This window comes from Acanthopagrus latus, chromosome 24 (genome assembly GCF_904848185.1).
Source record: "Acanthopagrus latus isolate v.2019 chromosome 24, fAcaLat1.1, whole genome shotgun sequence".
NCBI classification, from domain to species: Eukaryota; Metazoa; Chordata; class Actinopteri; order Spariformes; family Sparidae; genus Acanthopagrus; species Acanthopagrus latus.
The window spans coordinates 15,921,110-15,939,170 of record NC_051062.1 but is presented as its reverse complement, the minus strand read 5'-3'; the positions used below and the strand labels follow the sequence as shown (position 1 = coordinate 15,939,170).

Below are 18,061 nucleotides of genomic sequence, written 5' to 3'. Positions count from 1 at the left end.
AAGGTGTGAGCTTCAGGTTCCTCACAGACAGTCTGTAAAAACCAGCATTGTACATCTCACTGCTGTGGAGTCTCAAACAATAAAACCACTGAGTCAGAACTGAACCAATCTTACAGAACTGAAGTTTTCTTGTTTATTCTGAAAAGTTCATGAAATAAATCCATTAGTTTCCATCCTACATATTAATTTAGAACGATCTGTGCGTGGTTGTTCTCTTCTCTAATCAATAAAAGACTCACATGTCTGTCTTTCTTTCCACCTGTCTGTCTCTATTACCGACTTCAGTCTGTCCACAGTCTTCTGCAGCAGCTCCTCTGGACTACAAATCCCACAATCCTCTTCTCCTTCAGACAGGCAGGTGTCTTCTACCTCTGTCCCCACCTCCTCTGCTCCATTCCATTTTCCTGTTGGATGACAGAGAAGCCCGTCGCCTGCAGGCTCCTCCTCTTCACAGAGGATGACATGTGATGGAGGTGTGTCCAGGTGCATTGTGGGAGATGGAGTTTGATGTTCCTCCTCATTACACTCGTCTTCTGTCTTCAGCTGCACAATTTCCTCCTCTTCCTCATCATCTGTATCAGACATAAATGTGACGTGTTCTCTCTGTGTGTCAGCGCTTCCTGGCATGTTGTCGTCAGCGCTCTGTGACGTGTTGTCGTCAGCGCTCTGTGACGTGTTGTCGTCAGCGCTCCGTGGGGTGTTGTTGGCGAGTTGTTGAGCCTCCATCTTGTTCAGAGCCTGTAGGAGAGACTAGTTTACATAATTTGTTTACCCGTGCGGCTACCTGTGTTTCTACCAATGTGTCTACCCATGTGTTCACCTGTGTGAGCATGCCCTGCAGACAGAGGTTGTGTTCTTTCAGTGTCTCCATGGTAACCTCCATCTCAGAGCACCTGTCTTCCAGGATGCCCTGCTCTGATTGGACAGTGAGCCTCCATGCCTGCAGCTGCTGCTCCAACAACCTTAGAACAACCATAAAAGACAACGATGACCCAACACTCGAGACCAGTCTGTGATTGGTTGATTGTTTGAACTGTGACTCCAGACCAGTCTGTGATTGGTTGATTGTGATCTCTCACCATTTGTCTCTCTGCAGGTTTCTGACCTCAGTGATCAGAGCCGCCGCCTTCAACAACACATTATGATTATCAATAATCAATAAGAATCATCAATATATAGATCATGTATTGATGAGTTGATCAGAGGTCACCTGCGGAGGCTGCGTCTCCTCATCAGTCTGCAGAGCTATAGAGGCGCAGAGAGGAGATCGCACCAAGGCATCACAGGAAACATCTCTGTCAGAGGAGGGACTGTGATTGACAGTTGAGGCTGCCAATCGTGCAGAGGGATGAGAGGGCAGCGGAGCCCTGACAAAAACTTTAGATTATTAAAAGGTGTTTAATGAAAGCGTTTAATTGTTTAACTTATGTTTTATAAATGATGAGGTCATCTGACTCACCTGTTCTGAGTATCTCCTGGCTCCGCCCACATCAGGACCCTCCTCCTTTCATCTTCTCTCTGAGCGTATTGCCGTGGTAACACAGCATGACGAGCGCTGTGCACTAACGAGGACAGAGTCTCTCTCCAGGTGGGCTGATGGACACAAAGTGACAACTGTAATGGTACCTCTGTGTGTTTACCTGTGTGATGGTACCTGTGTTTGTTTACCTGTGTGCAGAACTCAAGCACTGGATGGTGAGTTTTGTGTTTTCTCGTCTGTCGGTCCGTCAGGAAGCAGCTCTGACACACGTGAATGTTCACACACTTCATGCAGCGATACCTGAAAACACACACACGCATGCACACACACACACGCACACACATACACAACTGAAGAACCTGTGTTTATTGGCTACATTTGAAAGAAGCGCTCTGTTGGATGATGGCTCACCTGAGTCCAGTGATGGGGAAGGTCTTGCAGGTGTGACAGCGAACGCTGTGACTGACGCTCCGACTGACAGACAGGCGATACAGAGTGGGTAGCCATAGCAACAGGTGTGGTTCGCTCTGCAGCCATGACAACACATGTTGTTCACCTGCTGTCGGGGTTAACACCTGTAGACACGCAGAATCTGTTTGTCGCCATGATGAACACTAATCAATTGCAGCTGAGGTTATTCTTTATGCTCTCACCCCGTTAAAGCATGACCTCACTGCCGGCTCCACTGCACCAAAGATTCCTTCTTCCTGCACTGCCGCAGGAACCTGAACACATCAACAAGCATTAGACAGAGAGAAAGGGGAGAGGGGCATGCTGGGAATGTAGTTTGATCTGGGGGTTTTACCTGGCTAAGGTCCTGTAGTAAAGATCTGAGTCCTGACCTGCTGACTGATCCTGAACTGTTCTCTGCAACATTCACCAGAGCTACAAACACCACATAAGACAGACTTTATTCTGAAGGGAACACAGTACTTCCTGACAGTCAATGTGACCGGTGTATTTTTATTCAGACAGTAATAAAGTGATGACAGGGAGAGAGGAAGGTTCTCACCTCTGTATTTTACCAACAGAGTGTCAGCTGACAGAGCAATGAGAGCTGTTTGAAGAGAACCAGCAGATACAGAACCAGCGGATACAGAACCAGGCTGACTCCTGAAACATAATATTCAGAGGGTTTTATATTTATACACACACACACACACACAAAATTATATAAATATATGTATACAGACTGTGTATTTACTGACTGTACATTTGCTGTACATCACTCTGACCTGTCATACAGTCTGAAGATCAGCCTGCACGTCTCCTCTGGAGCCTCCACAATCACATGACCTGGCACTTCCTGTAACACACTGTGGAACATCCTGTTCAGGGTTCGGGTCACTTCCTGTCTGTTCAGCCACACATCCTGCAATAGCTTAGCTCCGCCCATCGATACAAGTGCCGCTGTGACATGTCGAACAGACACAACGTCCACTGAAAACACACAAACACAACATCAGGTGCCAAAAGACAGACAGAAGTGGAAAATACACACTGACCGCACATATACACACTGACTGCACACACACACGCACACACACACACACACACACACACACACAGACTGCACATATACACACAGACTGCACACACACACACACACACACACACACACAGACTGCACATATACACACAGACTGCACATATACACACAGACTGCACACACACACACACACACACACACACAGACTACACATATACACACACATAGACTGCACGTATACACACAGACTGCACATATACATACTGACTGCTCACACACACAATGACTGCGCACACACACACGCACACACACACACACACACACACTGACTGCGCACACACACACACCCATACACACTCACTGCACGCGCACACACAGTACTAAAGGTGCTGTCTGGACTCACTGTGACAGAGTTTCTGCAGAGACAGAAGCTTCATGGCGACTCTGTAGACGGATGGACGGATTTCATTCAGTCCTTCTGAAACGACAAATAAAAACAATTAAAAACACTGATAATATTTCTACATCAACACTGTGAGTGTGTTTGTCTCCACACAGCTCCAAACTGAACAGTAGAAGTCAGGAGAGATGAGTTTACCGATGCTGTCCAGATCCATGCTGAGCTCCATGTGATATCAGTCTGAAAACAATCCAGACATGTCACAATAATTATCAAACAGGACTAATAAATTATATGTACTGTTGTCACAGAACCTATAATGATGTTCTGGTCTCGTCAGATTAAAAATACTCCTGCAAAAACAAGATCCAGTTTCCAACATGTGACCAGAAACAATTAGATTTCCATCAGTAGAACAGAAATAGACAGAACCGTAGAAACAGACTCACCACCTTCCTTTCAGAGTTGAAACACACAAACTGAAGCTGCTGAATTATGAATGAAGGTCTCATTTATCATCACAGCTCCTTCTCACCTGTCAGCTCCACTCACCTGCTGTCTGTGGACCAATCAGCAGCAGGCAGCATGCTGACATCAGGAGATCATTCTGATGAAGTGACGGGTCACAAACTAAAACAGCTCTTACTGTATGAAGGCGTTTCTCTAAAATAAACTGTCCACATGTTCAGGAAAACACGACACGAAAAAGAGAATCATGAGTTTCTCCAACATTAACCTGAGTTCAGACTCCTGCTTTGACCCTTGACCTCCCAAAAGGCTTTTGGTGTTTGACCCTGCTTTTTTTATTGGGCTTTAGTTTGATGACATCCAGTATTTTCTGTACTTTAAATCATCATGTATCTTCAGAGGAAGCCGACTGAGAGGCTGAATTAGTAACAAGAGTGGCCTGATGCTGAAAACACACTCGGTACCTCCTCTGCTCTTTGTCTCTGCTGCCACTGAAGCTGATTGTCTCCGTCTCTGAGCTCTCTTTGTTTCTGGGTCGTTCGAGGACAAAACACTGCAGCTATTCTTCTGCACTGAGATAAACGCTGAAACACAGAGCCTCTCATCCACCACCACCATCACATCATCACATCATCAGTCAGAGCTGGAATCATGCTGACAGTCTGCAGCTATGCTAGCAGCTTTGTGAAGCTGGATTCTGAGCTAAATGCTAATATCAACTGGCTAATGTGGAGGTTTAGTGTTCACCACATTCGCCATCTTAGTTTATCATGTTAGCATGCTAAATTATGTTGAGCTGACAATGGCGTGAGGTCAGAGGGTAATAACTTAACAAAGGTTTGGTTATGAAGTATTGTAGAGTTATAGACTAATGGTACATAATTAACTGATATTATGTAATTGACATAGTTAATGTTTTTAACTCATTTATTAACTAAAAATTATCAACACATTATGATATTGACTAATGGTACTTTATTTTCTAATGTTATGTTAACAACAAATGTTATGTTGTTAACTAAAGCCACATAATTTAAAATATATAATGTCATTCACTGTTGTTACATGATTAACTATCATGTAATTGACTGTTGTGTAAAAAAGGTGATGGATGGTTTTATTGTAAAATGATGGTATTCGACAGGCCTGGTCTCATGTTTACAATCCTCTAATATCCAAACTGTCATTTTAATGGAAAACAATGACAACAATGAAAGTGATTGATTGACGCAGTCTCCTCCCACGGGGCGTGGCCTCTCCACTGTCAGTCAGACTATCCAGTGTTCATCCTCTGTCCTCAAATCAACAACAGAAGTAGTGCTGAACTGCAGTTTTACTGCTGCTGCCGCTGGGTGAGTTCACACTGTGTTAGTTAGTCAATCTCTGTTCAGTGTTATTGTCTCCTCATGAATGAACATTCTGCTCTGGTTCCAGATGTGTGTGAGCTGTGCTGAGTAAAAATGAAGCGCACCCTTGGAATCTGTCTGGTGATCTGCTCCGCTCTGATCGGACTTGGTACGTTTGATATCTTCTTTGTTCCGTCTGATAATGGATTTCTTCATTGAAAGGTTTGGTTTTGGTTCATCACATTTGATGTACAATCATCTCAGATCAGGCTGAAGATGTCAACAGAGATTTGGTCACTGCCAGTTTGAAATGTCGGCAGTGTACTTCTCTGCAAAGCACCGGTACATTTACATTTAAACACGTCCGAGGATACGTTCCATACCTACAGTTCAACTTAATGCATCGTGCGGCATGATGATGGTTGAGTTACAGGTGAGACGGCTGCAAAGCCAGACACCACTGTTGGAGTTGCAGTTAAAACATCTGTAAGAGTGAAACCACTGGATATTTTTAACAGGACGTTGAGGTGTTTTCCAGCTGTGTTTGTGGTGACAGAACCAGGTATTTAAAAACATAACATAATTTTCCTGAACCAACCAAGTGGTTTTTGTGCCCAAGTATGACCTGAACGTAAACACAGTGTTTAGTATGAAAAAAGTTTTTCTTTTCCAATATTCATTCTGACAACAGGGTTGTTGATAAACTAATCATGTAATCCCACTACTACCCAATCCTGTACACACACACACACACACACACACACACACACACACACACACACACACACACACACACACACACACTTTACAGTACATGTAAATGGTTTTGATGTTTTCATGTTGTTTACCGGTGTGAAAGCTTTAAATTGCTCTGAACTGACGATGGACTTTGGACCTCCTGACCCTCAGGTCAGAGATTCACAAATTTAAACATTCAAAATCAATATAATAATTTTAGTTGCTAGATACCAGCTGGCTAAATTCACCTGATCTATTTAATCCAGATCCAGCTATCATTACCTGAGAGATTAAACCAAATAATATTTCACAGTGTTGAAGAACATGAGAAACAATTCCTGGATCTGTCTCTTTATCAGTTAGTGAGGTCTATTTAGGGCTGAGACTCATCATCCATCTGTGTTTGATGGAAACCAACCAGCCATCAAGCACAAGTGGAAACAAAAACCCATTCACTTTATGACTCGTGCTTATTTCCACCTTGATGAAGGGTCACTAACACTCTAGAGGATGGAGCTGGGTTAGTGTTGATGTTGTTTTCTGTTTATAAAACTTACTGGAGCCACTTTTCATTATTTTTTTTCTATGTCTTTCTGGTTACCATATTATATTTTCAAACAATATTTGTCACCTTTACAAGACAAAGAAAGGAGGTGATGGACCAATGAGGAAAAAGTCTGACAGATATATCTCGGATGAGTCCTAACACAGAGATGCTAGCGTTAGCATGAACCCTGAGTCATCAAAGTAGAAGGGGATTGTTTATATGAAGAACATTTTGTGTTTCAGGATCAGCCATCCGCTGTTACAGCTGTAAGGACTACACTGCCAGCTGCTCCAAACAACGAGACTGTAGCTATGACGACGCCTGTCTCACACTCACCGAGAGAGGTACCTGTACACCTCGACCCGTACCATAACCACGGACAATACTGGACTCTGGTTGGCTGAACTTCAGCAGTTCAATTCAATTTCAGTTTCAATTTTATTTGTAAGGGACAATGTGCAATTAAAACATAAATGTAATTATTTAATGCATTGCACAAGAGTTAGCTGTAGGCTAATTTATATCTGCAATCCCATTGGCAGGAAACACAAATATAAATACAACATATATGAAAACATCAACATAACTAAAAATTATGAGGACTGATTAACTAACAATGTGAGTGCATTGTTGAGAGACTTTTAAGTGATTTTTGTTAGATTAGCTTTAAAGCTACCAAACAAACCAGTTTTTTACATTGTCCTGGATAGTATTCCATTATGTAATGGCTTTAAAAGAGAAAGCTGCCGACTGCTTGTGTTGTGTTTGTTGTGCAGGTGGGATGACGTACCGTCAGTGTCTGAAGTATTCAGACTGTGAGTACAGCCGACTTGCCCAGATGTTTCCCCAGGTAACCACGACTCTACCTGTCATCAGACATCCTTCTCATCTGACCCGGGCTCAACTGTTACTGAAAGATCACATACAGCAACATACAACAAAGTACATCAACAAACAGCAACGTACAGTAACATAGAGACACTGACAGCAACAGAATCATAGAGGCACCAGTGAATCATATAGACACCATACAGTGAATCATATAGACACCATACAGTGAATCATATAGACACCATACAGTGAGTGGATATGTGAAAGTGTGTATATAATAAATATAGATTTGATTTACCATTTTTATAATGTTGATACGTATTTCAAGTAAGTTAAATAAATAAAAGTGTCTAAGTAAAGTCGCTGGTTAATTCAAACCAGACCTTCCTGAAGCTGCCGACTTGTTCATCCATCTCATTAATAACTTTATTGACCATCCCCAGGTTTCCAGCTTTACCTTCAAGTGCTGCAACTCTGACCTGTGTAACTCCGCCCCCTCTTCTGCAGCAAGCTCTGTGATTGGTCTGCTGGCCTCGGTGGCCATCATGTGGTGGTGTATTCACTGAACAGCGCCCCCGTGGCTGCTAGAAGCTTCTCTAACTTGTTCATTATAATTATTTCTATGATGTGAAGAAACAGTTTCAGCAGCTGAACATGTTCTAAGCTTTCTCGCTCAGTCATTTTATCAATATCTATATTGATCACAACTGAATTATTTGATTGATCTCACATTAGGAGTTCACAGCTTTCTCACTTTGTTTGTATTTAAGAATAAACAATGAAATCTTAGCAACACATTATTATACAGGTCAGCTACTTTGACATTAATAATAATTAATAAAGTTTCCTGAAGAGAACGAAGTGAGTTCATCATGAAGACTTCACACACATGAATCTGAATTCTCTTAAGCCTTACATTGTCATTGTCACAGTAAGTTGATCTCTTCAGAAATGTTTGCATGTGAACATGTTATTGTAGTTTATAATCACAAAACCAAATGGTATAATACTGTATATTGTGTATATTTGCACTGAGACAAATGCTCTTCATTCATGAGGTGCTGCAGTGTACTCATGGATGTAATAGATTACTTTGATCATGAAGACCTTGACCCTTCAGACAGTTCTGAACCGTCTGTGTTCACCTGAGTGAATCCATGGATGTTGATTGTGGTCTGACATCAGACATGAGTTCCAAGATTTAAAGAAAAATTTCCTTAAACATCAAACTTTTTAAATCAAAATATTACATTCTTTTAAAGCCACATCACTATCCATTCATTTATAGAGACATTATGTTTAAAGTAATTTAAACTACACAGAAACAGGAAACTGCACCTTTAACTCCAGACCTGTCAAAATAAAGTGTTAAACTTTGAAAATAATGTGCGGCTGCTTCGCTCTTTAACTCTGTGTGAAATGAAAACAGCTTCACAACAATACGTGTACATGAACATTAAATCAATAAATGGTGACGAACATACAGAGTGTCTGACTGATTGATTAGATATTGATGACTGGAAACAGCTGAAGTCAGATTTTTGCTCTCAGGTCTAATCATCTGTTATTGATAATGAAAGGTTTTTTTTCTTTATTCTCCTGCTGGCGGAAGAGAGACAAATTTAAAACATATTTATTTATGAAGGAACAGGTACATATTCAGTTAAAGTTATCATTTTAACTATTAGTTGAATGCATTTGTGTTTAACAGATTAATTCTGTGGTATTCATCGATTTCAAAACACCTGACAGGACGGAGCTGTTGATCAGACAATGTGACCAACACCTGAGTGAAGTAAAACTATGACAGATTTGTCTGATTTTTGCTGATGGGACCTAAAGGCACCAGCAGGTGTGCTGGAGAAAAAAGTTAACCCCCCCTGAAAGCAGAGGGCAGGTGACAGAAATGAAATAATCCATGAGTCATTAAGAAGTCTTTATAAAATAAAATAAGTGAATAATTTGTGTTAATTTTTTTAGTTTTAATCATTAAACATTTTTTAAATAAAGTAATTTAAATCTGTTGGCACATTTAAATTATGATTAAAGAATAAATAACTGCATGCATCTTTCACAGAGGAAGATATTTATTTAAACATAATGTTGATTTAAATTTAGAATCGACAGATTTGGATGTTTCATCATGTTTTACAGTGAAATGTATTATTTTCACAGTGTGCTGGATATGTGTTCTACGTGACAGATTGTATTTTTATTTTTACAGTGTAGGCGTATTCTCATTGTTTGTGTTTTTACAGCGTATTGTAACTGGAGAGTTCAGGAAATGACGTCAGCCCGTGTGGAGACACTGCCCAGCTGTTCCGGGTGTCTGACGTCACTCTGGCAAGTTTACTATTCAAAACTTTGATATGGCGGAAACCGGCCGGGATACTACCAAAATAAGAGCACCGTAACTGCGTTGATGGGCATGTTTATAGTTTTTTGTTTTGTTTTTTCTTCAACTGTGATCAAATAATTATCACAGCACATGTGCCAAGTCAGTGCTAGTTCATTAATAACTGCACAGTATTATTTTTACTTCCTGAACTGTGACCTGAAGTTTACTGTCGTTTTATAAATGTTGTCCTGATATTATTGTTTTTTATTGATATTTATCTTGTGTTGTCCTCTGTGGTACATACTGTTGTAGTTGACACTGTGACAAAAAATAAAAATGTTCGAAATGTTTTGGGTTTTGGAACAAAACGTTTAAAAATAGCTTAGAATTTACTGATGCGGTTTTACTGTGAAACCCCGCACAGGAAGTGGGGTATGTCTGTGTTGGTCGGAACTTGACGGAGAAGAAGTTGCGGCTCGATCGCCGAGCAGCTGACACGAACATGGAACTTTGATCAGAAAACACAGATGAAGAAGAAGCTGCTCCTGACGTCATCATGGCTCTGAAGGTAAGAAGGCTCACCTGTGACTGACTGGTGACCTTTGACTTCTCACCTGCTGCTGCTGCTGCTGCTTTACGACATGAGACCGCAGAGCTGCTGCGAGTGCCTGCGGGAACTTCATAGAGAAATGAGTCAATTCACAGTCAGTGACGGGCTGAGACTGAAACATCAGAGTGACTGAACATCTGTGCCGGAGAATTAAACTTGAGTCTCGTTAAGGTTAAAGCAGGATTAAAACAGGCTGGAAAAAGTCTAAGAACAAAAATTGTAAACACACACACATATACACACAAAACATTCCGGGAAAATGTGTATTGGGGTTAAAAGATCTGAAGGACTGTGACAGTGAAGTGTTACAGTGTTGTGGTGGAAACAGAACCGTCAGGTTTCTGCAGGACTCATCCAGCAGAGAGAGTCATGGGACCGCTGCAGGAAAGAGCCTGAAGCTGTTGACGGAGAGGTTCTGGTCTGACAGGAAGTCCACTGACTTTATGAAGCTTCACTGATAACCAGACCTTTCCTCCCTCTCTCTGTCTCACACACACTCACACTTTCCTCTGAGGACAAACTTTGTTTGTTTATTGTGCTCCAGGCTGAGGTTCTGTACGACTTCACAGCTGAACCAGGAAACAACGAGCTGTCGGTCAGACGGGGAGAGACGGTCACTGTGCTCGACCAGGTACACACTACTCACACACAAAAACACACACACACACACACACACACACATGCACGCACACAACATATATATATGCATATAACACATGCTGACTGTGTGTGTTGGTCTGTGCAGACTGTTGGGGGTGGCTGGATCGAAGCCCAGAACTCCAGCGGACAAACTGGACTGGTACCTGAGGGATATTTACAGGTTAGCAGCAAGTTTCACACACAAAACACAAAACAACCACAGAGAGACTCAAAACAGCCAAAGACACACAAAACCACAGAGACTCAAAATAACCACAGAGATTCAAAACAGCCACAGACTCAATACAACTGCAGAGAATTAAAACAACCACAGAGACTCAAAACAACCACAGAGACTCAAAACAACTGCAGAGAATTAAAACAACCACAGAGACTCAAAACAACTGCAGAGAACTAAAACAACCACAGAGACTCAAAACAACTGCAGAGAACTAAAACAACCACAGAGACTCAAAACAACCACAGAGACTCAAAACAACTGCAGAGAACTAAAACAACCACAGAGACTCAAAATAATAACAGAGAGACAGGAAACCAGTATATTTCACTGTAGAGGTGTTACTATGATACCACTATGATGTTGATTTCGGTGTTGTGTTTCAGGTTGGCAGAGGTGTTGGTGGTGGAGGAGGTGGAGACTCCTGGATGGGGGGCGGGGCTCATGTCAGTGACCCAACAGAAGGATGGAACAGTCAGGGATATACACACACACCAGGTAACACATTCTACTTAGTGTTGTGTATAAATGAGTTATATATTTATGTTTTTAATGTGCCACATGGGACAGAAGGTACAAACTGAGAACTGTGATGCTTCGTCCTCTGGTGGTGGTTCTGTGATCAGCTGCTGTGGTCAGATGCTTTAATTAAAGATGAAATGTCTGACAGAGATCTGTTTCCTGTCTCCAGCAGCTGTCGAGGACGATGACGGTGAGTGGGATGACGACTGGGACGACCAATCAGTGGGCGGTTATCATGGTGATGATCAGGCCGATGAGGAGGGTGGAGCTTCAGGACAGAGCGTCCACGGTCCCTCCGTGAAGATCTCCCTTAACAAGTAAAACATCAGTAGATCACCCAGCAGATTCAAGTATCATTTAGATCCCATAGATGTCATAGTAGATATCAGTGGATCACAGTAGATCATTATTAAAGGGATATTTCGGTGTAAGTTTAATCCTTGGTCCTACACACGTGACACTGAGTAAGACGCCTCTTTGAGAGATCAAGTTTGCAGACAGCTATCTTATGTGTGTATGTTTTAGCAACCTCAGAAATGACTGCACAATACAAATACACTGCAGTCTATGACTCCAACAAGAAACTGCCATCAAAAAGCCACAAATGATACTTCAGCAACAGTACAACTAGAGTCCCAGCACATAGTTTGAGGCATCAAACATCTGCTAGCTTAGCCGGATTTCTATTGTAAAGTGAATGCAACTCATCACTAACAACTCACCACTATCAAAGCCTCACAGTAGATCACTGTAGATTTCAGTAGCTATCAGTGGATCACAGTAGATCCTGGCAGATCACAGTGGGCTTGTATGTTCTCAGGTTTCCATTCTCCAAAGGTCCAAGCCCAGAAGTCTTCTTGCTCGCCAAACCTCCAGCTAACAGCAGAGACAGACTTCCTGTTTACGTGAGTCATCAACTTTATTAATCACTGGATTAAACTGTGCTGTTGATCACTGTGCTCTGATTGGCTACTGCTCATCTTCCAATAAGATGGGAGAGGTGGGTCCAGTCTGGCTGTACCCATTGGCTCCACTGGATTGTGTCATTGCTGATCCAAAGAAAGAATCCAAACTGTATGGACTGAAGAGCTTCATCGAGTACCAGATCACTCCCAACGTGAGTATTAAAGCTGCACGATATATGGGTTAAATGCAGAGACTGCGATCCACCAATCACATTAGTTGTAATTCAGTGTTCAGAAGCAGACCAAAGACTTGGTGCCAAAAGAAAAGCAACGTCAGTTTTCTGGAATTATTTTGGCTACAAGAAGGATGATATTGACCAAACACGTGTTCTGTGCCACAATGAGAGGTAACACAACTAATTTGTTTGACCATTTATGTCGGTCCCACACATCAGAGTCCTGCACAGGTCTTATTTTCCAAACCCGCACACACCCGTACCAGCCATACTTAAAACTGCATCCGACCCATTTTCCGACAGTAGCACAAATTATATTCCACACCGAGTCAACCCGCTATAAATTGATACCAACACCCGACCCGCACCCGAAGGAAAATTAGAAGGACGCAAGTTTTAAAAATGAAAGTAAACCAGCGTGGGGAATGGGAGTTCTGGGAGGGCACAAGCACGCATGAATGAGCTCATATGAAATACAAGTGCTTATCATTTTGTAGGTATATATTTGTAGATGTGTCGTTAATAATGTTTTTTTTGCTTGTTTTTTTTGCACGTGACGCCTTGAAAATGGCAATCGCAAAACCTGACCCGAGCACTCCAGGCGTCCGACCCGATCCACATCCGTGTCGACACAGTTCATTGTTTTCAACCCTTTCAAACAAATTGTGCCGGTCACCCGCGGGTACCCGAACCCATGCAGGACTCATGCAGCCACACAGCTCAGTACGACAAATGCAAAGCCAGATCTGACTGTTGTCCAAAACAAAAAACAGATTTCAGTCGTTGAATAACCTGTTTATCACTCATTGTTAGTTACTTAATGTAATTATGAAGCTAGAATGTTCCATTTTAAGATGGAGAGCTCAAAAGGATCAAAGTTTTGTTTATTGTCATTCAATTCAAGTTTGCACATGATAGAACGAAACATGCACTCAGGTCCCAGCACAATGAAAGCAAGCAATAAAAGATAACAATAAGAAGATCTCTAAAACACAGACAGACGCCATACTTGTAACACTGACAAAAACAGGTAAGATCAGTTCAGGTTAATTGTTAATTGATAGCAGCAGTGCAGCATAACATAAAGTGCTGTTCACGTCATCTGATGAAAATTCCTGTATTTTTTCACATTGCAACATATATTGCAGGGTTAAAAAAAATTGCAATCTCAGTCTTTTCCAATATTGTGCAGCCCTTGTGAGTATATAGTACACAGAAGTACACAGGAGTAAATGCTTTCTGACCCTCGACCGTCTTCCTCCAGACGACCAACAGACCTGTCAATCATCGCTACAAACACTTTGATTGGCTGTATGAGCGTCTGCTGGAGAAGTTTGGCTCAGCTCTGCCTATCCCCTCACTGCCCGACAAACAGGTGACAGGTGAGTCATGACAACCACACCTGCATACCCTAAAACACCTGCACACCCTGTATGACTTATGAATATGATGACTGAAAAGTCTGATATCACCAGGCTCAGGTGTGACCTCTGACCTGCGTGTGTTTGAGTTTTACCTGTGCTTTCAGGCCGGTTTGAGCAGGACTTCATCAGGATGAGAATGGAGCAGCTGCAGGCTTGGATGACTCGGATGTGTCGTCACCCCGTCGTCTCTCAGAGCGAAGTCTTCCAGCTCTTCCTCACCTACAGAGACGAGAAGGCAGGTTGAACCTCGCCCCCTGTAGATGTTTCAGCCAATCAGCTGTGGGGAGGTGTGGTAGCTTTGTCCTGATTGGCTGACGCAGTATTTTGATATTTCAGGATTGGAAAGCAGGGAAGAGGAAGGCAGAGAAAGATGAGACGGTGGGACCAATGATCTTCAGTCTCCTTGAACCTGATGCTGCAGAGCTCGACACTGCTGAGGTGTACGTTACTAGTTGTCTCTCTCTGAAATACCAAGAATTCTCTGGACCACCGTCCTCTGACTGTTCTGCTGCCAGACTCCAGATCAGGCTCCAGAAAAGAGCAGTGATTGTGACCCCTGGGTTTGTCTGTCAGGCACCAGACAGCTGATTCTCTGTAAAGTTACTCAAAACTATAAATCTCACGTCTGTAGAGGAGAAGACGGTTTTCATTGTGTGTGTGTGTGTGTGTGTGTGTGTGTGTGTGTGTGTTAGTGAACAGAAGTGTGAACACTACAGTCGCTTCACTAAATCAATGGACGATGGAGTCAGAGAGCTGCTGAATGTTGGAAACACACACTGGAAACGCTGCACCGGACGTCAGTAAACACACACACACACACACACATACATACACATACACACACACACACATATACATACACATACATACACATACATACATACATATATTTATACACATACACACACGTATATGTAATACATATACTGTAATTTTATGTACTCTGTGTGTGTGTGTGTGTGTGTGTGTGTGTGTGTGTGTGTGTGTGTGTGTGTGTGAGCAGCGCTGCCTAAAGAGTACGAGCGCATTGGTCGAGCCTTTAGGAACCTGTCGACTGTTTTCATCACCAGCAGATATCCAGGTAAGGATACGAGGAGACAAGGAGGGAGGAGTTACTTAAATGAAGCTTCTGATCAGATCAGACTCTCAAAGTGTCCTTGAAGGCATCAGCTGACCTTGAGTCAGATCTGCGTCATCAGAACATGAATCACCTGCTGATCTGCTGCAGTTTATGTTATGATGAAGATGTTTGTGTTGTAGGAGAGGAGACGCTGACGGACGCGCTGACCGCTGCTGGACAGACCTACGAGGAGATCGCAGAGATAGTCGCACAGCAGGTACACACATCCAGTAACAATACTCTGGTACCGCGATGTATCACCGTGGTACTCTGATGTTCATGTGATCGCCAGGAAAATGCTTCTGATCTTTGATTTCTAATGATGATACAGAAACATCGTCTATGATTCAACCACAGAAATATTGTGTTTATTTGTTACATGTCATCGTGGTTTTGTTGTGTTGTTGCAGTGACAGTAACATATGTTTGTCTGACCTCTGGTGGTCTTTGACCTTCTCCAGCCTCAGAAAGACCTTCACTTCCTGTTGGAGACAAACAACGAGTACAAAGGCCTGCTGGGATGTTTCCCAGAAATCATGGCAGTACACAAGGTAGTACACAGTAGTACTAATACATACTGCAGTTCTGTTAATGTTCCCATGAAACAGTCTTCAGTCATATGTTTCCTGTAAGAAGGGCAGCTGGGCTGATGGCAGGTCAGTTGTCATCAGCAGCCAATAGTGCAAAATGTGCCACACGCTGCCCACCATGAAGCCAGCGGTCCACCCAGACTGGTCGGACTGGCAGCTCCTGACTGGCAGTGATGTCATATTCATGACCAGACCAACAGAACAACACAGCGCCCGAGTGACTCTGTCACACTCTCAGTGACTTGTCCAGGTGTGAGTGTGTCTCCCATCCTGGACAGCCAGGTTGATAGCTGCAGTAAAATCAGAATGTGTGAAGTGAGTTCGTGATGATCATTATGAATCACCTCGGCACTGTAACTGGCTGCATCTGGTTCCGGTCCAGAGGTGTTCTCTGGACCCTGGATAGCATCTGTTAGCACTAACTATAGCAACAAGTCAAGCTGTCTGTCCACAGGAAAGGCAGAGCAGCTGGAGGACGGCCGATCAATACTACAATATTATTAGATTATTATTCTGTCATCCAAATCATCAAAGTCTAATGAGGATGGGGCAGGGCTTCAGCTCAGATGATGGTGATGTCACTAAGGGATCGCAGTCTCACCTGTGTGTGTGTGTACACACGTACGTACGTACGTATATATGTATATGTATATGAATATATATGTATATATATGTATATGTATATGAATATATATGTATATATATGTATATATATGTATATATATGTATATATACATATATATACATATATATACATATATATACATATATATTCATATATATACACATATATATTATATATACACATATATATACACATATTATATATACACATATATATACACATATTATATATACACATATATATACACATATTATATATACACATATATATACACATATATATATATATATATACATATATATATATATATATATATACACATATATACACATATATATATATATATATATATATATATATATATATATATATATATATATATATATATATATATATATATATATATATATATATATTTATTTATATATATATTTATTTATATTTATATATTTTTTTTTTTCTCAGGCTGCAGTCGACAAGGTGAAGGAAGCTGATCGTCTGGTTTCTGCAGGAAAAATCACCAACAATGACAGAAAGTCCATGAACCAACGAGTGAGCTGCATGAGCTACTCACTGCAGGGTACCAGTACACACCGTACTACAGTACACGCAGTACTACAGTACACACAGTACACGCAGTACTACATTACACGCTGTACTACAGTACACACCGTACAGTACACACCGTACTACAGTACACACCGTACACACCGCACTACAGTACTACAGTACACACTGTACTACAGTACTACAGTACACACTGTACTACAGTACACACCGTACACACTGTACTACAGTAATATAGTACACACTGTACTACAGTAATATAGTACACACTGTACTACAGTACACACCGTACTACAGTACTACAGTACACACAGTACTACAGTACACACAGTACTACAGTGCAGATACTGTGCAGTAGTAATAATTAGATCCTCCTGTCTCCTCCAGCTGAGATGAATCATTTCCATAGCAACCGTATTTATGACTACAACAGAGTGATGCAGCTGTACCTGCAGCAACAGGTGACCTTCTACGAACAGGTGAGGGGGAGGAGCATCAGATGACCTTATACCAACAGGTGAGGGAGATGATGGCTGACAAGGTGTGTGATCTCATCTCCCTTTTGCTCTCTGATTGGTTAGATCGCTGATAAGCTGAGAGGAGCCCTGAGCCGCTTCGCCACACTGTGAGGGAGAGGATGACATCACTGATGACATCATTGGTGACATCACTGTTACATTTCTAACAAAATCAAATGATTTAAAGTTTGTTTGATATTAATGAACCAGTAATTATTAATGTTTGTTATAAACTGATGATTTTACACATTAAACTGATTTATTTTATATGTTGTTTCTGTATATGATGTAAAAACATGCCTCATGTTATAAACATCTTGTTTTCACTGTATGTTGCACATTAGTCGTCTTTGTTTCAACACACTGTAATATTTTTATATTTGTATCATCTTCAGTGATATTTAAAACATGATTCTATATAATGTTATTC

At 41.7% G+C, this 18,061-nt stretch overlaps 3 protein-coding genes across 10 annotated transcripts in view; 2 read left to right on the top strand and 1 right to left on the bottom strand.

Moving 5' to 3' along the window:
* Positions 1-18,061, bottom strand: part of dytn (dystrotelin) — a 44,878-nt gene that overhangs the window by 794 nt on the left and 26,023 nt on the right. The window contains exons 1-16 of one of the 7 annotated variants that reach the window (XM_037090536.1): positions 14,304-14,407; positions 10,220-10,314; positions 7,259-7,378; positions 3,568-3,609; positions 3,373-3,447; positions 2,716-2,920; positions 2,493-2,593; positions 2,286-2,365; positions 2,134-2,205; positions 1,892-2,055; positions 1,669-1,780; positions 1,460-1,593; positions 1,211-1,367; positions 1,080-1,126; positions 821-962; positions 240-738 (exon numbers count right to left, since the gene is read on the bottom strand). In XM_037090536.1, the coding sequence (XP_036946431.1) occupies positions 240-738; positions 821-962; positions 1,080-1,126; positions 1,211-1,367; positions 1,460-1,593; positions 1,669-1,780; positions 1,892-2,055; positions 2,134-2,205; positions 2,286-2,365; positions 2,493-2,593; positions 2,716-2,920; positions 3,373-3,447; positions 3,568-3,598 (1,819 nt within the window). In that variant the 5' untranslated portion in view covers positions 3,599-3,609; positions 7,259-7,378; positions 10,220-10,314; positions 14,304-14,407. Of the gene's footprint in view, positions 1-239; positions 739-820; positions 963-1,079; positions 1,127-1,210; positions 1,368-1,459; positions 1,781-1,891; positions 2,056-2,133; positions 2,206-2,285; positions 2,366-2,492; positions 2,594-2,715; positions 2,921-3,372; positions 3,448-3,567; positions 3,610-7,258; positions 7,379-10,219; positions 10,315-11,477; positions 11,512-11,817; positions 11,956-14,303; positions 14,433-17,617; positions 17,737-18,061 lie in introns of those variants that run through there. The other 6 variants (XM_037090531.1, XM_037090533.1, XM_037090535.1 and 3 more) reach the window with 6 other exon arrangements.
* On the top strand, positions 4,974-9,937 carry LOC119015021 (CD59 molecule (CD59 blood group)). The gene is made up of 5 exons (XM_037090556.1): positions 4,974-5,189; positions 5,272-5,352; positions 6,711-6,812; positions 7,245-7,318; positions 7,743-9,937. The coding sequence occupies exons 2-5, from the start codon at positions 5,298-5,300 to the stop codon at positions 7,863-7,865; spliced, it is 354 nt and encodes a 117-aa protein (XP_036946451.1). The 5' UTR covers positions 4,974-5,189; positions 5,272-5,297; the 3' UTR covers positions 7,866-9,937.
* Positions 10,060-18,053, top strand: LOC119015010 (sorting nexin-9-like). 2 transcript variants are annotated; one of them, XM_037090539.1, is made up of 17 exons: positions 10,060-10,205; positions 10,792-10,878; positions 10,993-11,067; positions 11,511-11,622; positions 11,819-11,963; positions 12,467-12,551; positions 12,638-12,763; positions 14,052-14,169; positions 14,316-14,446; positions 14,548-14,651; positions 14,904-15,007; positions 15,215-15,292; positions 15,472-15,548; positions 15,793-15,882; positions 17,012-17,126; positions 17,501-17,592; positions 17,695-18,053. In XM_037090539.1, the coding sequence occupies exons 1-17, from the start codon at positions 10,194-10,196 to the stop codon at positions 17,740-17,742; spliced, it is 1,599 nt and encodes a 532-aa protein (XP_036946434.1). In that variant the 5' UTR covers positions 10,060-10,193; the 3' UTR covers positions 17,743-18,053. The 2 variants fall into 2 exon arrangements, with proteins under 2 accessions (XP_036946434.1, XP_036946433.1); XM_037090538.1 differs by having other exon boundaries at positions 11,816-11,963.